Here is a 27361-nt window from a genome sequence, read left to right as displayed (position 1 = left end):
TCTCTGGAAATAATTTTTTGTCAAGTAATTTGAATATTATTATCAAAAGGGGGAAGCAATAAAATGCACTTGGCTGAATATTGGATTTTTTAAGTTCACTTTTCTGTTCTAAAAAGCTGTTCAAAAAACATGATGACGTCACAGACAAGAGGTGCTGCTTTACGGTAATTTCTGAGTCACCTCAGAGCACGATGACAGCCCGTCCAGCCCGTCTACAGAACCGCGGACCGTAACCATGTTTATAACCCAGTGTCTGAGAAAGGCTGTTATAACCTATAACATAACATAATAATACTTAGTAAAAAAAAAAAACATTTAATGCAGGCGATCGGTTCATTGTAAAACATTTATTTATTTATGTAAATGTGGTGAACGTAGGAGGCTACAGAGCCCCCAGGCAGCACTGCTTTCTGTCCAATAACGTTAACTTACACAAATGAAGCTTCACTTTTCATTCAAACAATAAACTAATGCTACTGCTACAATTGTTAGATTTCATCAACCAGCCGGTGGTAAACCTCTAAAAACCTACGGGTAAGTTAATTAACGACCGTTTTCTCCGCCGGGATCGACGACAGAGGTACGCCGACCGAGCACGTCAGCAGACCGGCTGCTGCCGCTGTGATGTCCCGGTCATTGCTCCACAGGTGCAGCTTCACTTCTCCGAAAACATCGGAGCAGACTTCTAAACAGCCGTCATTTGGATAAACTGACCGCATATTGGGAGACTAAATAGTTACTTTCTCGCTTGAAAAAATATTAAAAGTTAACAAAAGTGCATAATAACAGCGGTACAGAAAGAAATAAAACAGCTTTTCGCCCGTTTTACAGCTACTGTGTCATCAGGTGGGATCTCTGGTCGTAAATAGTCGCAAGTCCGTCACTGACCAATCAGCATGCATTAGCAGAATGCTAGCGTTTTATTGGCAACAACAGCCTAACCTGTAGGAAATCGAAAGGACAAAACTTCTCAACAATTTCACTTTTAACCTATAATCCATATTGATCTTGCAGAAACAACAACAATATTTGCGATTTTTTGACTATTACCAGGTGAAAGGGACAAATTTAGCCTTCTAGCTCCATAGGGCCCCATTCATTCTGCACTCGCCCGCGAGCACTCCTAGTGGAATTCTGGCGGAACTGCAACCAAGTTCGATACAATGGGGCTTATGGAGAGTGGCAAGGCTCGTCAATAGACTGGCTCTGAAACAATCCACTTCCCCGCTGTCCGCTGGTTAGGACAAGGCAGAAAAACACACACTGCTCCCTGCTGCTTCAAAAATACCGGTGTTATGGCCCAACTGGTGTCTGATTTAACTGGTTACCGTACCGAACAACAGCTGTGCTGCACTTCCGTCCGCAGATTTGTCACAAATTCACAAATCAAGCCGCAGTTCACATGTTACTGCAGCCATGTGCTTCTGTGAGTGAACCTGTTCAGGCAATCTACAGTCAGTCAGCGCCACACTACTCTCACTCTGCACAACACTGCACACTATGACAAAGCCTGTCATGTTAAAGTTACGAACTAATGGAAAACACTCTGAAAATACAATAACAACATCGTCCTCGTCGCGGTCGGTCCTGACCCCCGTTACCGTGACGCTGCCGCCGCGGGCGGTACTGCTGCCGTGTCCGGTGGCGGGTGGTCCCGCCGGGTTACCATCGCCGCCGCCGCCGCCGGTCCCGCTGCTGTCGGACCGCCGTCATCGTTGCCGTCGGTAGCGGTGCGTAGCAAAGCTCCGGGGGGTAAAGGGGGGGCAGCTGGTCACCGTGCAGCCCAGCTAAGGGCTCTGGTTTGTGGGTGAGAGGAGCAGGGAGCCTGGGCTCAGTGGGCTGGAGCTCAGCTGTGGAGCTCAGCGGAGCTGCGGTACCAGGACGGTGTTCCCGCACAGGAAAGTTACAGGTAGCCTACATTTCTACCACTTCAACGAGTTCAGAAACATTATTTTAAGATCAAAAAACTACAAAATGGGGCTTTTAATCAGAAACCAGTTGAGCCATAACACCGGAAATATTGGTTGCAAGCGGTGGAGGATGATGGATTCTCCACCAGGTAAATGTAAACATCGCCCAACTCGAGCTTCGGCAGGGAACTGATCATTTTAAACAGCTGGTATACAGCAGCTGATGTTGAATATGGGCCACAAGTGCCCAAAACTTCAAAGCTGTTTTTATATCTTTCTTTCTCGGCTGCTGGCAGATGATTTAAGTCATTACTCGGTTGTTTGTCCATAGAAAGTCCATTGCGGGGCCACTTTGGAATGTTGCTTTTGACCGCCAGGCGGGCCCTGGGACGTGACGTCAGTGAAAGCTATCAATTGGGTGGAGCAGGAGACAATGAGAGAAGTGTTGACAGCTGGCTAGTCTGCCATTTTAAGTTAGCAGTACGGTAAAACAAACAAATTTAAGCAAAGTGTTTTTAGAAAATAACATTATCTAGATGTCCTTGTTTGACGTTAACTTAATTATCCTTTAATCATCATTGGTTTTATCCATAACCGCACTTTTAATTTAGAAAACCAAATGGAAAGCAAAAATGTTACAGTAAGAAACAAAAAAGTCATACATAATGTTTAACACTGTTACCATAGCATCACTTTTCCCCGGGGGATACAACCTGGTTGTATAATAGCTATTAGATTGGGGTGGGGTCCTAAAAAGTTACTGGTTTCTGAAACCTTGTCTAGTCTATCCTTGGAGACTACCTGGAGTCTCTGGTCTGTCCAAGACGAATTTCTCCCAAGGGAGACAATAAAGACTAACTAACTAACTAACTACAGTACCTGATTTAAACTCTCCCAGCTTCCTCCTCCTATGTAGCTCTGTCTTACATGGATCACTGTCCTAACTCAGCTCTTATGCATGCAAAGTAAGAACAGGAGACCTCTAAGCTTATTCATCATTGTTTATTTATTATTGTGTATTGTGACTTATCAAGAAGGCGCTCTGTTAAAATATGTCCCCTAGTGGTGGTGGTGGTGGTAGCGGTGGTGGGTAACACTGTGGCAGCACTGAGCAGCTCCTTTGGTCTCAGGTTGCTGCACCCACATTGTATGAAGGAGAAATATTAAAAACATTTCCTTCAAGCTGCTGTCAAACACTGCGCTTGGAAGTCCAGTTAAATTTACAATGGAGACAACACCGGGCCCTTGCGGAGCAGTCCTCCAGTCCCGTGGAACTGTCAAAATGTCTGTAAGGAAATTTTCTAGTTTACATATAATGACTTTAGGCAATTTTGGTGCCTCCTCTGCTCTATGCTGTTCATTTGCTTAAACAAATATTTAATTAAGGTACAGTATGAGGCCTAGTCATGAAAGCAAAGCAACACTCATTCAAAACACAAACACAACATAATTTGGATAAACCAGTTCTCCCATGTGATGAGTAAGTTTCTATATTTCACACTGCAATTGTCTGCATGTTTTTTATCCCACAACAGTCCTTGGTATACATCATGGTACTGTAGATAATATGTTCCTGTTCATTTTACTGTGTATCTTCTCATGCGAATCACTTGGTACATGTTTACATGTCTTGGTACAAGTTTGTTGTTATGATCATTATTATTATTATTATTATTCATACAGTGCAGCCCCTTTAGAGTCATCAGTATTGCTCCGAAGGCAAGAGGTCAGGCCATGCCACTGTGGATACACCTTTGTATGCTGAATCCGTGCATGAGCACCTTTTAAATTGCTCTCAGAGTGATCACTCTAATCCCCTCAAATGGCTTCAAAGTTAACAGGCTTAATATGCTTTTATAATAGTGTATAATATTAAGCCTATATAGTGTAGTGTGTTCTGTTTTATTTATTTCTGTATTTATGACATTTTGACATCTCCATGTATGTTTTTATGAATTTATGTTGTATGAATAGCTCTATGACGGTGTAGCCTATTGTAGAAACTGAATTGCCCTTCGGGGATAAATAACGTTTTAATAGCTCTATGACGGTGTAGCCTACTGTAGAAACTGAGTTTTCTCTATCTCTATCAAAGCACACACGACAATGGACATGTGTGCTTTGTAATGGACAATTTTCTTAATGAACTATATGGATTGTCTCTCACAATAGAGGTAAAATAACATGATCCTGATTTTGTAGCTTAAGTGGCTGGCATCATTCACTCTTGTTCGCTGTTCTGACCAGTTCTGTATTGTACAGTTAGTCATTTATTTGTTGACGATTAGACCAGGTTTCCAATTGTCCATTATCACCCAATCAATTACAGGCTTTGTCATGAATCTGTGTACCCTTTGCTCTTTTTTCATTTCAAACTGAAAAACGAAAGAACAAAGGGTACATGGATTCTGAAAAAATATATGTTTTTAGTTTGCTTTTAAAAGAGGACACTGCTGTAGCAGACCATAGTTCATGTGGAAGAGCATTCCAGCAGTTTAAGAAAGTAAAGAAGAAGAAATGCAGCAGTAACTCTGTTACCACCTTGTCTCTAACACATACACACATATTTAGCTTCTTTCCCTCCACCTCACACACTCAAACAGGAAGAAGGAGTGATGGTCAAAGTGGTTCTGGATGCCCAGGTGGCAGTCCCTGAGAGAGTGAAGATATGAGAGGAGAGAAGAACGCTCATCATGGTGAGTTTACCAAACCACCCAAATGAATGCTGCATAATATCAAAAATAGTCAAGAGTGTGTTGTAATTGTTCAGTGAAAAATATAAAGTGAATAATTCTACAGCAGTTCACCTGGCAAAGTAGTCAAACTTGTCCACATCAATGCTATTTGTTTTGTTGGCCACAATTTCAAAGAGGAAGGACTTGTCCTTGCCTCGACCTTCATACGGCCACTGTGGAGATGATAGAGCAGCAGTGATATGAAAGACTGGCTGCTGTAGCAATAAGAGTGATACAATATGCTATGGTGGCGCTGGGGGCCAGCTCTTAATAATGGCGATGTCTGTGACAATTTTGCAAGTAATCCCACAATGATATTCAATTTTTTTTTTATTTTAATGGCGCATACACACCTGTTCAATTGGCTGCATCAACACAAGTCACCTTCATGTACTGTACCTGTGGAATCACACACTCCACCACCCTAAATATTTCTTGGTCAGAAGATGACAACTTCACTGCTATTATTAGGAAACACCCTACAACTACACACAGTTATGCTTCCATCAGTAATGTTACCTGATGTTATTTCATTGTGTGTTTGCTCTTTTAATTCAATAAAGCTCCACCCACACTCATCACAGGTAACATCAGCAGCATTGTAACTGGTCAACATTGTCTGTGTCCTTAAGGCGTAAAAGATGAAACTCCAGGCACTTGGCTTGGAAAAATTAAAAGCCTTTATTTTAATGGACAAGAGTCATTAAAACCTGTCTGTGTCCTTGTTTGACTTCAGGTTGAGTCATAACAATGTTTGGCTTTGTTCTGATCAAAGCAATTTTGATGCGTCACAGCAGTATGGGAAAGCTATCAAAGCAAAGTGTTTTAAGAAAACAACATAGATAATGATTTAGAACTGTTACTTTTATAACATCACAAGTTTCAAACACCAGGGGAGAGGTATTCCACGACTATAACATGGGTTGTATAATATTAGATTGGGGTGGGGTCTTACCTTGAAAAGTGAGAGTCCATCTCAGTAGGTTACTGGTTTCTACAACCTTGTCTATCCTCTTAGAGCCTGGTCCAAAATATTGTACATCATCTGTCTCAAAACCCTAACCCAACAAATGATTTCTGAAGCAATAACTCCAGGGATTTTTTCTTTAAAAGCAGAAGTGAGTGATATATTTGTGTTAATATAAGTCTTAAATAGTTATATCTTCCGACAGCAATCACTTACATAGAGTGTTTGGACTGAAACACGGGTCTCTCAGTCCCTCTGCTCTGCTCTGAGCCGAAGAGAAAACATTTATCGTATCCTACAGTTTTTATCCAATGAGGAGAGAGAACGGCATGCAGGGCTGTGTGTGCAGCCAAGGAACGCCGTGAATGTGGTGACGTAGCGACGAGGACTGTTATGGTGCGTTCAAGGAAACTCGTATTTTTCCGACCGTGAAGTGGTACCAGTTCGATCTGGTACGAGTTCACCGGTCGGAAGTTACGAGTGGCCGTTATAGTGACTTTCACCGGTAAAACAGGTCGGAAAAACACGAGTGGGTTGCCTGGAACGCTACAAAGTCGTAAGTTGTGACTTGAAGCTGTAATTTACGATTTCAAAAGCCTGCCTGGAACGCAGCATTAGCGAAAACGACCGGATCACTCACTTCTGCTTTAAATTTGGTAAATAATTCTTCTCTAAGTTCAAGATGCCACTTTTTCAACAGGGTTTGAGTCCCAGTGCTCTTGTTTAATTAACGGGCCCCAAACTTCACTTCCATATAGGAGGATTGGTTCTATAATACTTTGGAAGATCTTAAGCCAGATCTTGATTGGGCGGTTTAATTTGAATAGGACTTTTCGTATGCTGTAATATGCTACAGGCTTTATCTGCCAGTGCATTCACAGCTTTAACAAAACATCCAGAAGCAGTGATAGTAAGGCCAAGGTAGGTGTATTCCATTGTGTGACTCAGTGTTGTCTCTCCCAAAGTGAATTGTTTTAGATTGTGATCTTGCTTTCTTTTGAAATATTACAATTTCAGTTTATCTAGGTTTACTTTGGTTTGTTTTTTATTTTAATTTACACAATAACCATGGAGTATGTCCAGATATTCTTGGATTCCTTGTTTTGTTTGTGATAAAAACAGACATTTGACTTATTTCCCCTCTAAGTCAAGCCCTGGGGTTGGGGGGTTTTCAAGTCCTAATTTTGATAATTCGTGAAAAGTGTTATATTACAGCCTTGATGGATCCTGCGACACTGCTTGAAGAAATCTGTTTTTTTCTTTCCAATTTTAATGGCACACTCATTTTCGGAGTATTTCCATTTAATTAGATCGTACAATTTTGCCTCCAATACCATTTTTGGGTAACTGAAGTCATGCTAAAAGCCCTTAACAACAAGAGTTGAATTGACTGGATGCACCTGTTCAATTGGCTGCATCAAGTCAAGTCAACTTCATGTACTTGGGGAATCACACACTCCACCACCCTAAATATTTCTTGGTCAGAAGATGACAACTTCACTGCTATTATTAGGAAACACCCTACAACCACACATAGTTAAGCTTCCATCTGCAATGTTACCTCATGTTATTTCATTATGTGTTTGCACTTTTAATTCAATAAAGCTCCACCAACACTCATCACAGGTAACAGCATCAAACCCTAACCCAGCAAAAGCTTGTTGACGCAACAATGCCAAATTATCATATGTGGTGCAAGTAGCAATTTCCTCAGTGAAAGAAAACTATGATCCAAAATATCTGTTGATGACCTATTTATCTTGATGAAAATAAAGCAGAAACATGCATTTTGTTGTTTCATCAAGTATCTCTCTCACACACACTATTATTCTGTCCTCAATGCACCCCATGCATTTATTGACAGGCAGCTAAACGCTCCACTCCAAACAAATCATTTTTGTGCCAGGTTTATTATTGAAGTAAAGTGTGAAACTAAAAGGAAAATAAACAAAAGAATAGAATCATGAATATTACATTTCTGCAGATACATAAATCATAAACAATTCTACATCTGTGCGCCAAACCTAAACCAAAACCTAGCATGGTTAACAGAAATAGTAACTAAAGGGAAATACACTTGAAACACATCACTAATAAGCATACAATGTAATATTTGGCCACTTAAGACCTCAGCACATGCTAGTAAATTCACATATAAACACATACCGACGATGCAACTCGAACAAGATGTATGCTGAAGTGGCTGTTCATCACTGGATGCTGGCAAAATGTGCTATCTAAAGTATATAAAGTTTTACTCAACATTGACAAAACACCAGCCGCTAAACCAAAATCAGCCAGATGGCGGTACTGCAGTTTTTAATATTCTCATTCAAATAAAACACAATGAAATAAATGAAATTACATACATCAAATCTTTTTTAACTGACACTCAGAATTCAATAAAGCTCCCCCTACTCTCACATCACAGGTAACATCAGCAGCATTGTAACTGGTGAACATCAACTGTGTCCTTGTTTGACCTTACGTACTCTAATAGTCATTCTATATTTGGTTTAATCCGTATCATTGCACTTTTATTCTGATAAACCAAACCAAAAGCAAAAGTGTTTTAAGGAAAATCCATCTACTACAACCTGGGTTGTATAATATTAGTTTGGGGTGTTGTCCTACCTTAAAGGAGCATTATCGCAAATACAGCAGTAATAGCATAAAATAAGCTGAAATATGCAAAAGATGGGTCGGGGGGAGCCATAACTAAATTTACAAAAAAAAAATTGCCAACAGTATAGTGTCCGTGGGGCAAATGCAGCATTTGTCTTTGTTATGATCCAAACCGGCCCGGCGCTTGCTGCGTTCGATTGCACTCGGAACTCGCAAATCCGACCTCAAACCGGAAAAATGCAACAGTAAATTGTAATGTAGCAGTGTCAGGCTGCTTACAGTCACTGAATCGCTCGGTAGAACACTTTGTCTCCACGTCCCTGTGTCTTTCTTCAGCTGTCCTCTCAGCGTTATTAAGGAGGAGGAAGTTGCAGTTGCTGTTGTTGTCGTTGTCGTTGTTGTGGTTGTGCGCGACGTAGAGCTGCCGCTTCCACTAGCGAGTTTTCTTTTTCCCGCGATTGCACGTTCATTCAGTCTGGTGAGGGAGGAGGGAGGAGGGTGGAGGAGGAGGAGGGGGGGGGGGACTAAACGAGGCTGCTCTTTCTCTCTCTGACAGCTGCCCACTTGTTTATATCTGATATGCTCCGCCTGGCTCCATCTAGTGGCCGAATTAAGAATTTGGATTTGCGATAATGTTCCTTTAAATTTACAAGTAGACACAACTTGGATACTCTTCTGTTCTGCGCTGGTTATTTGCTTAAACAAATAATTCAGTGAGGCATAAGGCTCAGTGACACAATCATTAAATAAAGGCAACACAGAGACCCATTCAAAACGCTACCATTTGGTAGCATTCTCATTGGATAAACCAAATGAGATCAGGTTTTTAATCCTAGTTCATGTGATGAGTTGGTTTCTATATTTCACACTGCAGTCCTCTTCATGCTTTTTTTATCCAGCTGGCTACATGTCTTTTGCTTTATAACGGACTTGTTGCACCAGTGTTAATAAGAAATGCCTTGCCTTGGTTAAAATGACCATGACTGATGTTTCACAACTGATTTGAATGAGGGCAGGAGTGATTTACTTTAGATGTGACACATCCAGCTAAAGATGGAGAACGTATAGTCTAAAATAGCTAATGATGAAGATCAAAGCATGTAAATAATGTTGTAAATATGTGTATAATGTTAAACAGGGTTCAATGTGTAATAATTCATCCTCATTTACACCCTTAACTGTTTTTTATCGAGTTTCAGAGTGTTTGTTTGTTTCCATATCTTCATCTTCATTTCTTGGCCGAGCCTTGATTTCCTGTTTTCCATCCTGCATGCAAAGAAAAACAACACGGACAAGGACATTAATAAGAGTAGTGCAGAGTTTACCTGGTGAGAGGTGAAATACATGGTTGCCCATAAAGCTGGAATAACATTTTTTTTCTTTTACCTGTTCTCATGAAAGGATTGTAACAATGTAATTTGTTCTTGATCGAGTGTAGTAAGTGTAGCCTATACAGTATGTATCTCAAAACTCTATTGATCAAAAATCCTTTCCAGATATACCACTGTGAAAAATAAATCACAATTAACCTTTATAATAGGAATAAAAAAGAGGAATGTGTCTGAAAACAAAATGGGCAAACCACTTTATGGGCAACTGTGTACATGATAACAGAAGCAGGTCACTAGACTGCACTGGAGCTGAGGGCAGTTTCATTTGTCTTATATGGTAGAAATTTGACATGAAGATGTAGTTATATAGCTTTTCTTACAAAAATGAAATGAAACAACCAAATACAGATGAGATGTAACACACAGCATGTAATGGCATGTTCCCTGCTTATATTCCTATCCTAATGCTTGTAACCTAACCTGTGCGTAATAACCTATTTTTAACAGACAGCTCTAGATATTACCTGAAGTATTTCAAAGTTCTTATTTGCGCACCACTGGCGAAAGTGCTCCTTTGCGGCCTTCAGACTCTCTTCATCATTTTTCTTCAAGTAAACCCTGACAGACCCCTCTGAAAAGTGCTCTGGGAGAAGCCTGGATACCTGCAAAGAATAACAGCAGCTTAGCAGAGGCTTCATAAAGGAGCAATATACACAACAGCTCATGCTAAGGTTTCGTTTTTTTTATTGTCTCTGCTTTAGTTCTGACCTGGTCTCTGGGGATTAGTTTTGCTTTGTCAGGTTCAGCCTTGCTGTAGAAGTGCACTTGACTACTGATGGGGTCATTTTCACCACTCCCATAATCGAGAGCAGTGACCTAAAAGAAGAGTGAGAGATGGCTTTTATTTTATAGATGTCACAACAGAGATTTAGAAACATTTTCCAAATAAAAAATGTTGAACAAAACGAGAACAAGATTTCATAAAAAAATTTGCTGGTTAAAGCTAAAACCTTACCACAAGTTCAAAGTCCCCTGCTGTTAGCTCGCCAATTTGACCACTACTCTCGATCCATTGCTGCTTCACCCTCTGAGAGAGGAGGACAGAGGGCAAGAAGTAAGAGGAACAAGATTGGAGAAACTATTTGAAAACAAACATGTTTACCTGAATTTGTCCATGTTAATTAGTTTTAAGGGGGATTCTTCTGGACTCAAGAATGAACTGATCAGATTTGGGTAATTAAAGGTCAAGGTTAATGTGACCTCACAAAGCAGTTTTAAGCCATTAGGGTGGTAAAACTCAACAAGACAATCATGACAGACACACACACACACACAAGCATGCACGACTGCTGTGATAGGTGAAGTATTATACAGTACAATAAAAACTTCAACGACAGACTGAGCATAACATTTGGGTGTGTTTAAATTTATTTTCAAAAATATGATTTGAAAATACGGTGTTTTCATTCACACTCCACAGTCACATGTCACCATGTAAAATAGACATTAATGCAACACGGACGCAGAAACATTATTGCACACCTTAGTCATGGCCTTATTCATGGTCACAATTTTGCCCACACACTTGTAGAGGTCTCGGCTGATGATCCTGTTGAGAATCTTTTTGGCCTCTTTTAGGTCATCAGAGGAAGAGTAGAGTATTTCTTCAAACACTCGATCTACAGAAGACACCAGTGACAAAGGGTGGAGGACAGGTTAGTTGAACAGTTCAGTATTTCAACAGTAAAATAGTTACATTGTGACATACAATGGTGTAAACCACATTAAATTACATTTTATAGAAAGTTACTTATTAAACACAGACTTAAGCAATAGATCTTGCTAACTGTCTCTCTGTGCTGGTGGTACTTTGTGTCTCTGGGCCAGTATTATAATATTGTTCAGGCAGGTGAGTTGTCAGTGCACAGTTATGTCTGCTGACCTGTCAGTTTGGTGTAGGCCTCCATGTCATCTATGGCTGTGGAGAGATGGAAGATCTTCTCTGAGCCCTCAATCTTGATGTATTTGTCTGCTATTGAGAAGGCATCTGTGATCCTGGATAAACACACCCAACATATTGTGACTTTTGAGAATATTGTTCTGTAGACCATACAAAAGAGTAAACCATGATGAAGTGGAAATAACTTTAATCAGAAAAAAGACCATGCTAATGATGTAAGTTACAACACAGGGTACATGCATAGGTACTTACATGGTCTCGATGAGCTTGTTCGTCTTGTGCTGATAGGCTTTTCTGTGGAAACTGCATCTTGCATAGAACATCTCATACAGATTGTGCACCTCCTGTTCAGAGTATTGCCAATAGGTTAGTCACTCATCTTAATATCTAACCCAACCCTAATAACAGCAGTTTAAAAAAGCAAAGAAGCAGAAATGCAGCAGGTCCTATGTTACCACCTTGTCTCTAACACAGATGTGCCTCTTCTTGCCCTTCTCTTCATCCACCTCACACACTCTGGCAAACAGGAAGAAGCGCTGATGGTCAAAGTGGTTCTGGATGCCCAGGTGGTGGCAGTCCCTGAGAGAGTGAGGATATGAGAGGAGAGAAAAACATTTATCCAAATCACCCAAGTGAATGCTGCATAATGAAAAAATAGTCAAGAGTTTGTTGTAATTGTTCAGGGGAAATGACAGATCATCATTGTACATTAAAACGTGAATATTTCTGCAGTAGTTCACCTGGCAAAGTAGTCAAACTTGTCCACATCAATGCCATTTGTTTTGTTGGCCACAATTTCATAGAGGAAGGACATGTCCAGGCCTTGACGTTTTTTTGGCCACTGTGGAGACTACAGAGCAGTGACATGAAACACTACTGTAGCAATGATGAAAGTGATACTGACTTCACAACATTCACACCAGTAAGACTGACAGGTTACAGTAGCTACCTGCTCTGCTGTAGGCAGAGGTTCTCCAATCATCATCTCCTTGATGACTTTTATGTCTTCTTCTGGCTCCAGGCCGTAGTGCTTCATCACTTCCTTCAAGTTGTTTTTCTCAACCATGTAGTCAAACATCTTTAGAGAATTCTCCTCATGCTGCAACATGCAAAGTCATTTCATTAATATAGTAGTACAAGAATGTGAATGTTCACATTTTAAAATAGAAAGAGTTTAACTTTCTCAAACATGACAAAATAAACAGAACATGAATCTTGTAATTGTAAAGTCATCATTATATTAGTAACATTGTTTCCCTTCCAACTACACAACTAACATTGACATGTTCATGTCTAAACATGTCATGCTAATTATTTAACGTTTACATCTCACTGATTAGGTTCTTGAGCGTAGCTCCTCTGTGATTTTTTTTTTTTTTTAGTTTTTTACTTTTCCTTTATTTTTTAGGTTATGTTTTACAGACAACAGAAATAGTGAAACTGTTTCTTACCTTCCACTTTTTATCTGGAAGTGCTTTGTTGATGAACATTCCATCAAACAGATGTGAAAACGGGCCATGTCCTATTATGCAATAAAATAATCATGTGAATTGAGACATTAGTGAGTTTATCTTGTCTGACATGTTTTATTTGAAATAGTCCACTGGAAGAGGAAGGTGTTTACTTCTAACTTTCCTTTTTTGATAATTAAATCTGACCTTCCTGTTCTCATTTGCTTTTGATATGTAGTGTTAATTACAATATAAAAGTTATAAGTTTAAGTTAAGTTAAGTTAAAGTTATTATTCATTTAAAAGTGTGTGTCACTCACCCAGGTCATGGCAAAGACCTGCAATTTCCACACAAAGGACGTCTCGGTCAGTGATGCAGAGTTTAGGCTGCTTTGTTTTCAAACCTTGTGCAAATTGTCCTGCCAAGTATGCCACCCTGTTAGACCATAAACAGCACACACAAGAAAGAAAAAGGGTCTTGAGAGTGGATTTAACATAAAAGAGTAGTTCATGCCCTCTATGATACAGCAATGCATAAAGAACATAGAAGAAATGGGCAAATGTATGTTACGTACTGAAGATCTGTGGAAGATCAGTATCATGCGAAAAATAATCATTGCTCCTCATCAACTTCAAACTGTTTGAAAACACACAGACATACCCAATCGAGTGTTCAAAGCGGTTGTGGCAGGCTCCAGGGAAAACATAGTAGGCCGCCCCAAGCTGTTTGATGTGTCGCAGTCTGTCAAACTGAGGTGTGTTTATGATTTTGACCAGAAGTGGATGTAACTCCACATGGCCGTGGATGGGATCATTAAACACCTTGGAGAAACAATAGAATAAAAAAGTTGAAGACATACAGTCATATGTCCAAAAGTGAACTACTTAAACAGCTGCATTGTGTCATCCGGAGAGTTCAGTGAACTACTGTAGACTTTGGTACAAAAAGTATGTACCTGTCATGGGCACACCTGTTGCCGTATCACTGTGTATTTTATATTTACTGAAAACTACAAACATTGAAGAAATGTGGCCCACTTTGGATCGTCACTTTTTGTCACCCCTGAATATACTTCTGTTGTCCTCCGTGTAGTTTAGAGCGTCCTTCCTGTCTGTATGTTTTTGTAAAGTTTCACCAGCTCTGAATGTGAATGATGTCTGATCAGGTGCGTTTTATGTTACCTTGCCTTCAACTTTGATCTGTTGCTTGAAGATACTGTACAGGATTTTCAGTCACCATGTCACAAAATGGAAAAAAATAAAACAAAGAGGAACAAGGGGAGAAGTGATGATGGTTAATCAGTCATATACTGTATATAAGCACATTGCTGCACTTCCACTTAGTACTTCCACTTCAAAGTTGTTGTTGTTTTGTTTTTTAACAAATATTCTTTCTATTCATCTTTGTTACAGTGTTACAATTTTGTAGACACAGTCTGGATTGACAAGGGGAGACACTCACCTCATACGCAGTCCTTCTTGCACAGGAGGATTTGTTGGATCTTTCAGCCTGGCAACAGTGATCTTTTTCTCTGTGTAAAGGAGTAAAGAAGGAAAGAGTTAACAGTGGTCCTATAATCTTGATATTCATTCATATTTCATTCTCCACATCACATAAGCAGAAGGAATGTCCTGTGTTAAAGCAGCTGTCAACTGGCTAAATTCTTAAGGCCAAGAGGTGTAACAGTAACGAGAAAACCAACCTTTAACTGTTTTGTGCCATTTTTCCAGGAACTGACACCATTTCTCCTCTTCCCATCCCTCGTAGTCTGGTGGCAGCTCCAGAGTCAGTGTTGGCTTTGCCATTTTGTTGCTGTCAGAGGATGTTTCTTGCGTAGGACGTTTTCTGTGTTTGTCTTCCACGGCTGATAATGCAGGATACTGTAGTTACACCAACAATAATGTCATATGATGTTTGCTTAACACAGTTTATGAGGACAGACCAGTTTTATTGCCTCAGCCACATGTAATAGGCTGGTCACTCCTCTAATAATCTATCTATCTATTTCAGAAAGATTTCAGAAAAATCAACCTACAAAAGTGAAGTGAAATGACACCAGTCATCCAGCTGGCATAAAAAGTTAGTGTACTGGCAGATATGATTTACAGTCTGTGTAGTATATTCATCAGATAGGGTAGCCAAAAAGAAATGTAATATATTTAAACAGTAACCAGGTCCTGTGAGTAGCACACAGTTTGACTACTGAGTCCACATGGATGCACTGATCAGTCATCCATCCGTCATCAGATATACATTGATCTGCCACAACAATAAAAAACAATTACCTTTTTCAGACAAGGAAGAAGTGGCTTGGCACTAACAACAGTCAATTTAGAGTTTATTGCAAGGGTCACACATGGCAAACAAGGGAGATGCACTGATCTTTTTTTAAATACACAAATATGTAATATGTGTTGAACTCACCTTTTCTGATTTTGTAAAAAGCACTCCCACTGATCAGTGAACTACTTTTTATTTATTCTCAATTTACTCAGCCTTCACACTCCCATTCTCTTTATTTCACACACTTTGACTGTCCTGTTTTGATCTGGTTTATTCTTTGATGTCCATTGAGGTACATGTTTTACTTTACTTTGTTCAGTGACCTGGTGCACCTTCCTGATAGGATTTTCACATGGTCATTAAAGTTACACCTTTGATCAGCCAAATGATACATATGGTCATAGTCAACCTTATTGTCAATTGCTGGGGCAATTGAACGTTTTGCGCATCCCTCCATGATGCGACATACAGTCATTTTGATTTTCTTAATCTTTCTTGATCCATACTGAGCCATGATCATGTACATTGTCCATCTCACATGTTATACTGTATGTTTCATTTTCCTCTATCTTACAGAGATTATAATCCAGTGTTTGTTTTATTGGTGCAGCCTATAACATCAATGTTAAACACCTTTGTCACAAGGTGTTTAACAAAGGTGTTGCTCAGTCTGTGCTACCCTGGAGGAAAACCTTTGGGAAAAACAAGCCTACTGTTTAAACACTGTTACTAGCATGGGCCCTCAGCAGCAGTGATTTGACATAGAATTGGTCTCGTGAGATATCTGGGCAACGTTTGTGAGGTTAGTCATATGTTCGAATTTTTGCTATTCTGGTCGCGGGGGCCAGGTGATAACAATTGAGACCTCTGACAATTATGCAAGCAATCATAATCATTTTGAACACACAAACATTGTACTTCTATAAGTAATGCTACCTGATGTTATATTATTGTCTGTACTCACTGTTGTGTCCAGCGTCGGTCGCTCCTCTTAATCTTTGATGTATGTGTTGGTTTGCTCTTTAATAACAATGACGCTCCTCCCACACTCACATCACAGGTAACATCAGCAGCATTGTTACTGGTCAACATTGTCTGTGTCCTTGTTTGACATCAGATGAATAGTCATACCATGTTTGGGTGTGTCTATTTCAATGCAGTTTTATTTTGGTAAACCAATCACAAAGCACACATAACACATACATAATGTTTAGCCCTGTTACCATAGCATCACTAGTTTCACAGGTAACGGGTATCCCTCTACAACCTGGGTTATAATATTAGATTTGGGTGGGGTCCTGCCTTAAAAAGTTACTGGTTTCTGCAACCTTGTCTATCCTCTTAGAGCCTACCTGGTTTTGTATCTTCCAACTCAGTTCTTAGGCTGCAAAGTAAGAACAGGAGCCTCCCAAGCTCGTTTCTTATTGTTTATTCATATCATGTGTATGTTACACTGCTGACTGGAAGAGACTGAACAGACTGATCAAGAAGACCAGCTCTGTTACAGTAAGAGAGAATAAGACCCCTAGACTCAGTGGTGGTGGTGGTGGTGGGTGACAAAGAGGTGATGGCTAAGATATCAACCCCTGCCACCTCATGCATGACACTGTGGCAGCAGCTTCTTTAGTCACAGGTTGCTGCACCCACATTGTATGAAGGAGAAATATTACAAATATTTCCTTCAAGCTGCTGTCACAACACTGCACTCGATAGTCCACACACACCTTAGACATTTAAATTCACTTCCATTCACAAGTAAACAGATAAAGGGCTGAAACCAGAGTGTAAATACAACCAGATGATGCCATTTGTCAGTGGCTCCACAACCTCATTATTGACCCTATACTGTACCTCATATTTTTGTTTTGACCTAATCTTGTTAACCTCTACCATTTTAAGGAACAGACTGTTGACCTCATTACAAAGCACACACAGCTGTAGATGTGAATAATTGTAATTTAATCAAATCATCAAAGTCTTCTGTAAATTTGTAATTTTTCCAGTGGTTTTTTTTTTCTACATTCTTAATTTTTCCTGGGCCTCGCACATCTCTTTTAAAGGACTGTATGTAGATGGACTCTCTCACTCACTGACCATAGACACTTGCTTGCTGTTCTGACCAGTTCTGTATTGTATGTATGATGTTTTTTTTAAAATTACAGCTATGTTTTATTCATTTATTTCAGATGATTAATGGAGAGACCCAGGTTTCCATTCGCCAATTACCACACAATCAATTTCTTTTTTTTTTTTTTTTTTACTACAGGCTTTGTCATGACTTATTTGTATTTTCACACTGTCTTTTTAAGATTTGAACACTTCTTCCAATCTTTGTCTCACTGCAGCGTGGATACAAGGTGTGTTGATTTGATATTCATCTCGAACTCGTCTCATTTTATCAATGGAATCGGTGTTTCACAATGACAGGTTCACATTCACTCTTGTTTGCTGTTCTGACCAGTACTGTATTGTATGATGTTTTTAAAAAAATACAGCTATGTTTTAGTGATTTATGTAATACTGTACCACTTCTCACACAATTCAATACTGCTACACCACCTCCCAAACTTTTCCCTCTTTCACTATACTATACCCTCTCTCCCCTTACAGTATGTCAGGATCAGAAGAAGGGATGGTTTATGAAGTGGTAATTTTGTATATTTAAAGCAGAAGTAAGCGATCCGGTCGTTTTGGCTAACTTCCTGTCAGCCGATGGAGTTAGCAGTCCCCGCCCTCGTCCCTACGTCACCACATTCACGCGCATCCCTTGGCTGCACACACAGAGAGGACCGCCCCTTTATGCCGTTCTCTCTCCTCATTGGATAAAGGTTATAGGATACAAGGAAAGTTTTCTCCTCGGCTTACAGCAGAGCAGAGTGACTGACAGACCCGTGTTTCAGACCAAACACTCTATATAAGTGATTGCTGTCGGAAGATATAACTATTTAAGACTTATAACACAAACATTCCGCTTACTTCTGCTTTAATTGTGTTTTATTGTTCAGCTTGATATTTGTATTGGTTGAGCCCTGTCATATTTTGACATTTTGAAATCATGAGATTTGACTGCTATGCTAATTGGCTCCTACTAGCCCCTTGTCAGCTGCTGCTGATTCCACTGATTGCAGTAGCAGTCTATAAAAACCAGCTGATATGGACTGACTGTTATGAGTCTAATCTGGCATTGTCTGTACGCACTGTTTTGTCCAGCATTGGTCTCTCCTCTTAATCTTTGATATGTGTTTGTTTGCTCTTTAAAATCAATGATGCTGCACACTCACATCACAAGTAACAAAGTAGCATTGTAACTGGTCAGCATTGTCTGTGTCCTTGTTTGACATCAGTTGAATAGTCATACCATGTTTGGGTGTGTCTATTTCAATTCAGTTTTATTTTTGGTAAACCAATCAAGCACACCAAGAAAAACACATAATGTTTAGCCCTGTTTGTCGCAGGTTGCTGCACCCACATTGTGTGAAGGAGAAATATTACAAATGTTTCCTTCATGCTGCTGTCACAACACTGCACTCGAGTCGGTAGTCCACACACACCTTAGACATTTAAATTCACTTCCATTCACAAGTACACAACTACACAATATTACAGTCATATTGCTGCTTTCCTTATGTCTTCATTGTAAATAATTTATCATTGCTGTTCATTGTGAATTTCTTTTTTTAATCAGGCAATTTACAGTAGGTGCTTCCTTTGGATACCCCTCAGTAAATAAATAATTCATTGCATGGTGGCTCAGTGACACAGTCATAACTGAAAAGCAACACAGAAACTCAAAACATAACCATGACATCATTTTGGTGAACCAAAAGAGATCAGGTTTTAATCCCATTTTTGATGGGTGAGCATCTATGTTTCACACTGCAGTCCTCTTCGTGCTTTTTATCCTGCTGTCTACGTGTCTTTTTTTTGATAATGGACCTGTTGCACCAGTTTTAATAAACTTGTTCTCATCTTTTGATTTCTGACACGTGTACATGTTTGCTCTGTTTAACCTTTTTAAGCCCCTCCCACCCTTACATCTTAGGTAACATTAGCAGCAGTGCTGTCAGTCATCACTGAGTGCTTCCTTGTTTTTCTTTTGTTTAATTAGCATTATTTTTCTTTTGCAACACCTTCTGCATGCCTTCCATTATTTTATGTGGTACATCCTGTTTGATATGTTCCTGTTCATTTTACTGTCTTTTTCTGTGAAGCACTTGGCAGCAACATTCATTCTTTACTTGTAAAGACTTCATGCATGAGCAGCTTTTTTGTTTCTCTCAGAGTGATCACCCTAACCCTTCAAATGGCTTCAAAGTTAACATGACAGGCCTAATAGGCCATATTTTAGTCACTATTTCATACTTCATCCATTGTCTCACAAAAAATACAGAAACATATTTACAGTATTGAGAACTGTTTTATTGGGAATGTTGCAGTATTAAAATGTGTGTGAGGTCAGAGAGCAGGAGTAAAGCAAACAGATAAAGGGCTGAAACCAGAGTGTAAATACAACCAGATGATGCCATTTGTCAGTGGCTCCACCACCTCATTATTGATCTTATACCTATAGGTTTTGACCTAATCTTGTTAACCTCTACCATTTCGAGGAACAGACTGTTGACCTCATTACAAAGCACATGACAGTGGATTTGGAATGGATAACTGAAATATAATGAAGTCATCAAAGTCTTCTGCTCCCCCTCTACATTTTTTTTTTCTGGGCCTCACATATCTCTTTTAATGGACTGTAGATGGACTCTCTCACTCACTGACCATGGCATTGTTCACACTTGTTGTAGCTTGTTGCTGCTACTTGCTGTTCTGACTGCTGTTTTATTCATTTATTTCAGTTGATTAATGGAGAGTGGAGTTCACCAGGCAGGGCGTCGCCCTGCAGAGTCGCACGCACGGTAAGTAACAACCCGCCCACCAGAAATTAGGCAAATACAAAATTTTGTGAACTAGTGGAGCAGATAACAGAAAAATCATTCAAATTATGATGCAAGCATGAAATTTGGTTTGGTTGTTCTCTAGGGCCTATAGAGGGTATACGTTTACGTCACGTTGCCCTCGGCAACGCCCCTTTCGTTCGGACTGAGTGGCAAAACAAACCTCCCTCAGCGTGCTGGCGGATAGCGGTGAACTCATAAACTGGATAAAATATGTTATATCAAAACAAATTGATGTTAAAAGGAATCAACAACCAGCTCCCCAAAACTGTCTGCTCCACAGACACTGACAATCCTGTAACACACAGTGTGGCCGCGGTACCTGCAGAGTGACAGACAGGCTCATTGTTATTGTGCAGAGGGACGAGTCGTTTTTAAACTTTGGCGGCTCTGCCACTCGTCTTTTTGCCACTCAGTGGAAGTTCCACAGAGACTTCCGAGTACCGTGACGTCACGTCACGTGCATACCCTTTATTGATGAAATCTGTCCGATTGGACATGTGAAAATCCGAGATGGTGGCCATTTTTCAAGATGGTTGCCAAATTAGCCTCCTGGAGTTCCTTTTTTTCATAGAAATGTGCGTAGTTGAGTAATTTGAATGGCATTAATGTACATTTTTCTTTAAGATACATTGTATTGTATTTGTATATAGACACACACATAGATGATATTATTAATGGAAAAGGAGAAAAAAAAGACTAATATAATTATATTAGAAAGTAACAAAAAACGACACCAATAACTGAGTAACTTCACACTAAACACAAAAGTTCCTCTAGCTGCTACTGGTCATGTGCAGCTGCAGAGTGCAGTGCGAGGAAACCCTGATTTGAAGCACTTGCATCTCCGGTTGCAATCTTTTTGTCAGTTGCTGACAATGGGGGGTAATGTTGACCAACATACAGTGCCGTGAAAAAGTATTTCCCCCCTTTCTGATTTCTTACTTTGCACATTTGTCACACTTAAATGTTTAAGATCATCAAACAAATTTTAATGTTAGACAAAGATAACCCAAGTAAATATAAAATGCATTTTTTAAATGATGATTTCATTTATTAAAGGAAAAAAGCTATCCAAACCTACCTGGCCCTACGTGAAAAAGAAATTGCAACACATAATGCTGCGATCTGAAAAAAATTCAAGAAAAGATCAAAAAACAAAATCGTTGACATCTATCAGTCTGGAAAGTGTTACAAAGCCATTTCTAAATCTTTGGGACTCCAGTGAACCACAGTGAGAACCTTTATCCACTAATGGGGAAACCCAAGAGCTTTTGACCTTGAGGTCATGAACTAACGACTGGACGTTCTCCTTCAGGATTTTCTGGTAGAGACCAGAATTCATGATTCAATCAATTTACACAAGTCGTCCAGGTCCTGAAGCAGCAGAGCAGCCCCAGACCGTCACACCACCACCACCATGTTTAACTGTTGGTATGATGGTCCTTTTATGAAATGCTGTATTCATTTTACACCAGTAATGGAACGTACACCTTCCAAAAAGTTCAACTTTTTTCTTATCAGTCCACAGAGTATTTTCCCAAAAAGTCTTGAGGATTATCTAGATGTTTTTTGGCCTTTGTGATCTTTTGGTCAGTAGTGGTTTTGTGACCTCCATCTTGGGAAGGTTTTCACCACTGTTCCAAGCTTTCTTTATTAGTTGATAAAGGCTCTCACTGTGGTTCACTGGAGTCCCAAAGCTTTAGAAATGGTTTTGTACAGTAACACTTTCCAGATGGAAGGATGTCAATGATTTCGTTTTTTCATGCTTTTTTTCTTTCTTTCTTTCTTTTTTTTTTTTTAAATTTGTTTAGATTGTGTCATGATGCTTTTTGATATCTTTCAGCCTACTTCACTTCACTCAAACAGGTTCTATTGAACTGTTTCTTGATTCAACACATTTGGCAGTGATCAGGCCTGGGTGTGGATTGTGAAATTAAATTCTACTTTTGAAAAATTTGGTTTTAACAAGGGGGGCAATTGCTATTTGACAAAGGGCCAGGCAGGTTTGGACAGCGTTTTTCCCTTAGAAAATGAAATCATAATTTTAAAATTATATTTTATATTTACTTGGGTTATCCTTGTCTAATATTAAAATTTGTTTGATAATCTTAAACATTGAAGTGTGACAAATATGCAAAAAAGTATGAAATCCAAAGGGGGCAAATGCTTGGGCAAAAATTCCTTGGATTAAATGTTTTACAACAGGGGTTTTCAAAGTGCGAGAGTGAGCCCCCCCTTAAAGAACAAAGAAACAGCTGTGCCCCCCCCCCCCCCCCCCCCCCCTGATGTGAACATTCATATCGAACTCTGTAACACACTCATCACACAAGCCACATGCTCTCCCTGTGTGATGTCCTCCCTGTCCTCAGGCAGAGAGCTTTCAGGTTGAAGTTTATAATAATGAAATGCACCGATGAGACTGTGCTAGGTCTCTGCTGTACGTCTTGACCACATGTCAGCTGTTCAGCTGTAGTAGAGGAAAACTCTGCTCGTGCTCCAGGATTAAAAAAACATAGAGACCGGGCTAAAATGTATGCGGAAGGACGCTGTACCACTGTCCTGCTGCGGTGTGGCACACCTGTCGCTCAGCAGCATACCTGACGCTCTTATTTTTTTAAACCGGGATAGTTAGTGCTACATTCAGCCAAGCCTGAGACCAACATACAACACGTAACAAGTGTGGCGTTGTTGCTTTCTCTTTTTTTGTTGACAGCCCCATCCCCCCTTGTTTGCATGACAAATAACACTAGAGCATAATCACAGCCTGTGCCTGTGTGTAACAAAATCGCATTTGATCATATTGTAACATAATTGCAAATGCAATTAATCACTGAGCCTTTTGTACAAGTGTCATTTCACTCATCTTTTGTTTTAATGTTTACAGTTCTTTTTTTCTCACGTCGTGCCCCACCTTAAAAACTCTGGCGCCCCCCAGGGGAGGCGCACCCCACAGTTTGAAACACCCTGAAACACTGTTTTACAAAATTAATTTGTTGGGTGATAAAATCACAAAATCCAACTCAACAGACTTATATAGGAATATAATAATATAATATAGGAATTAACACCAAGATCAATAAATTAAAATAAAAACTACACACATTAATATAAAAATGGCGATTTATGAGGCTAATTTGGCAGCCATCTTGAAAAATGGCCGCTATCTTGGATTTTCAAATGTCCAATCAGACAAATTTGATCAGAAGCCTCTCGAGAACAAATACACCAAATTTCATGCTTGTATCATAATTTGCACAATTCCACTCAAATTTTGCTTTTATCTGCTCCACTAGTGGAGTAGATAACAGAAAAATCATGCAAATTATGATACAAGCATGAAATTTGGTTTGGTTGTTCTCTAGGGCCTATTGATGAAATCTGTCCGATTAAACATGTGAAAATCCAAGATGGCGGCTATTTTTCAAGATGGTGGCCAAATTAGCCCCCCGAAGTTCCTTTTTTTCATAGCAATGTGTGTAGTTGACTAATTTGAATGACATTAGCGATACATTGTATTGTATTTGTATATAGACACATAGATGACATTATTAATGGAAAAGGAGAAAAAAAGATTAAAGCAGAAGTAAGCGGAATGTTTGTGTTAATATAAGTCTTAAATAGTTATATCTTCCGACAGCAATCACTTATATAGATGTTTGGTCTGAAACACGGGTCTGTCAGTCACTCTGCTCTGCTGTAAGCCGAGGAGAAAACTTTCCTTGTATCCTACAACCTTTATCCAATGAGGAGAGAGAACGGCATAAAGGGGCGGTCCTCTCTGTGTGTGCAGCCAAGGGATGCGCGTGAATGTGGTGACGTAGGGACGAGGGCGGGGACTGCTAACTCCATTGGCCGACAAGAAAACGACCAGATCGCTTACTTCTGCTTTAATATATAACTTTACTGGAAAAGTTACGAAAAAGGACACCAATAGGCTGTGTAACTTCACACTAAACACAAAAGTCCCTCAAGCTGCTACTGGTCACATATGCAGCTGCAGAGTGCTGGGCAAGGAAGCCCTGATTTGAAGCTATTGAACAATGTTTGATTTATTAAAGGGACAACGAGGAGTTTTGGAAAAGCGAAGCGTTTTCACACTACATTTATGAGCCTCCGCGCGCACCGTGAAATTCTTTGACCGGCGCAAGACAGACTCATGTTTTCATTCATCAAGAATTAAAGTCAGAGGTTCGAAGACGATCACATACCGTCGTAGTTCCGACCATAAACGGCGATTCGGCTGCGTTATTCTCATGACTCGGCACGAAACCGAAAGTAAAGAAACGCTGGTCGGCTCGACCAGCATTTCCGCCACCACTAATAATAACAAAATAACGATAGAGACAAAACGATATATTTATCGAAAATGGGCCCATTAACAAGTGTGGGTAGCGTAGATTCATCCACATTAACGTGAGACTTTTTTAATAACCAAATAGAAACTCCTCGTCCCTTTAAACATAAACAGGTCTTTCCTGTAGGATTTATTTTAGGCTACAAGCCTGTTTCTCAGCATAGCCTACCTATTGACTATCATGACAACAAAGCACTGACAAATAAGACTGATGTAAACATTCACATCGAACTCTGTAACACTCATGACACAAGCCACACATGCTCTCCCTGTGTGATGGCCTGGGTAGTGGACAGTCTGAGGACAGAGAGCTTTCAGGTTGAAGTTTATAATAATGAAATGCACCGATGAGACTGTGCTAGGTCTCTGCTGTACGTCTTGACCACATGTCAGCTGTTCAGCTGTAGTAGAGGAAAACTCGGCTCGTGCTCCAGTCATTTAAAAAAAACTATAGCGGGCTAAAATGTATGCGGAAGGACGCTGTAGGCTACCACTGGTCCTGCTGCATACCTGATGCGGTGCGGCACACCTGTCGCTCAGCAGCATACCTGACTGACGCTCTTATTTTTTAAATTGGGATAGTTCCACATGAGCCAAAGTAGTGCTACATTCAGCCGAGCCTGAGACCAACATACAATACGTAACACTCAGTACGTTTTTACATGAAACTTAAGAAAACCGAATTATTGCCTTATCCGACTATAACTGGACAACTGAGTTTATGTAAACGCATTAATCCAACTAATATTGGAGTTCTCCAACTCTGATTCAGACACCCAGATAATGCGATTGGAATTGGACTTTCTCCGATATGTATAAAGCCCTTAATCAGAGTTTAACTGGACAACGCATGTGCTCATGCTCCACACCCCCCGCACTGGTGTAAGACCCCGGAATAGAAACATCCAAGAAAGCCGGTGGCAGAAGCTGTTGTTGTAGCGTTACGCCGTTCTTGTCTGCCCCTGGAAATCACCATGACCACAAGTGTGCACCTGATCTGCACAATACTGTAAGTAATGCACACACTACGTACGAGATGAACAAAGCTGTACAGCTGTAGTAGAGGAAAACTCGGCTCGTGCTCCAGTCATTTAAAAAAAACAAAAACTCTGGTAACGACCGGGCTAAAATGTATGCGGAAGGATGCTGTAGGACGCTGTACCACTGGTCCTGCTGCATGCCTGATGCGGTGTGGCACACCTGTCGCTCAGCAGCATATCTGACGCTCTAGTTTTTTTTAAACTGGAATAGTTCCACGGCCAACATAGTGCTACATTCAGCCATAAAACACGTAACAGTGTGGCGTTGTTACCTTCTCTTTTCACCAACAGCCCCATCCCCCCTTGTTTGCATGACAAATAACACTAGAGCATAATCGCAGCCTGCATGTAACAAAATCGCATTTGATCATATTGCATTATAATTGCAAATGCAATTAATCATTGAGCCCTTTGTGCAGGTGACACTTCACTCTTCAGTTTTGTTTAAATGTTTACAGTTCTTTTTTTCTCACGTCGTGCCCCCCCTTAAAAACTCTGGTGCCCCCCACAGTTTGAAAAACACTGTTGGGCGCTATACCTGTATAAAATCACAAAATCCAACTCAACAGATTTGAAAATAGAGGAATTGACACCAAGATCAATAAAATAAAATAAAAACTACACACATTAATATAAAAATTGTGATTTATGAGGCTAATTTGGCAGCCATCTTGAACAATGGCCGCCATCTTGGATTTTCAAATGTCCAATCAGACAAATTTGATCAGAAGCCTCTCGAGAACAAATACACCAAATTTCATGCTTGTATCATAATTTGCACAATTCCACTCAAATTTTGCTTTTGTCTGCTCCACTACAAGCATGAAGACAAATACAATATTCTTTCAAAACACACCCCTTTAGGCACCTAGAATAGAATAAAACAGACAGTGAGTGGACACGCCTATCTATTTATGAATAAAAATAGATCCTAAATCACTCCCATTTCTCCTGACTGACCAGTCTATACTCCATTTCATACATTCTGATTTTTTCCTGAACCTTCACTAGACACTAAACACTCTTGGTCCGTTTTTTTCTGGTTTAGTCTGTGATATACAGTCAGGTTAGGTACTAGGAATAGTCAGACCAACAGGTCCGCTCGGACCGCAATTGGCTCCTAGATTTCCCGTTTTTCAAGGGGGTGGGGGCTGGAGGTGAATTTGTCACTTGAAACACATTTAGACATATAGTATATACAACTTATGGCAGTGAGATGTTCTCTTTGTGTTTATCCTTGGGTATATCAAACTGAATAATAAAAAATTGTATCAAGAAAGATAAAATGAGAGAGATAAAATAACACAGATATCCCACCCTTATCCACATATTCCTCTTTCAGCTTAGAAAAACAGCTCTTATTTTGTATTGCAAGAAAAATAGTTGATGCTTTGTGTTTCTGGGTGTTGCAGATGCTTTAATGCATTATGAAGTGCTGGGTGGGTGGGAGGGGTGGACTGTCTGTTACTTCAGGACATTAAGGTATATATAGTATGTTCTAAGAACATCTAGTGCATTTTACTGTATATTAGTCCATGGGCCAGAGGCCAAAATTTGACTTTTTGGTACCACTCAGAGTGGCAAAGTCTAGTAACATTTTTTGAAAAGGTACATGTCCAAAGATGATATTTTGGTATGATAACCCATCCTAAGTGGTAGCTTTTTGACAGTTATCAGCTCATAAAGTTATCAACCCCCTGCAAAAAATAGGCCTCTAAACGCAGGGGGCATATCTTGTTTTGTGCTCATTTTC

General features: G+C 39.9%; 1 protein-coding gene across 1 annotated transcript; it reads right to left on the bottom strand.

Annotated features, from left to right (window-relative positions):
• Nucleotides 1-2969: 2969 nt before the first annotated feature.
• On the bottom strand, nt 2970-14784 carry LOC310988110 (deoxynucleoside triphosphate triphosphohydrolase SAMHD1-like; the record flags this gene model as incomplete). The annotated part of the gene is made up of 18 exons (XM_083974624.1): nt 2970-3044; nt 4502-4562; nt 4718-4818; nt 10093-10230; nt 10337-10444; nt 10584-10655; nt 11111-11247; nt 11511-11623; nt 11781-11872; nt 11984-12107; nt 12269-12378; nt 12478-12627; nt 12980-13050; nt 13299-13414; nt 13640-13800; nt 14161-14194; nt 14441-14510; nt 14682-14784. 18 exons carry the CDS (start codon nt 14782-14784, stop codon nt 2970-2972), a joined length of 1836 nt encoding a protein of 611 aa, XP_083830750.1.
• Nucleotides 14785-27361: the final 12577 nt, after the last annotated feature.

The sequence above is a fragment of the Trachurus trachurus genome, assembly GCF_905171665.1.
Source record: "Trachurus trachurus genome assembly, chromosome: 7".
Taxonomy (NCBI): Eukaryota; Metazoa; Chordata; class Actinopteri; order Carangiformes; family Carangidae; genus Trachurus; species Trachurus trachurus.
This window is presented reverse-complemented; position numbering and strand designations above follow the sequence as displayed.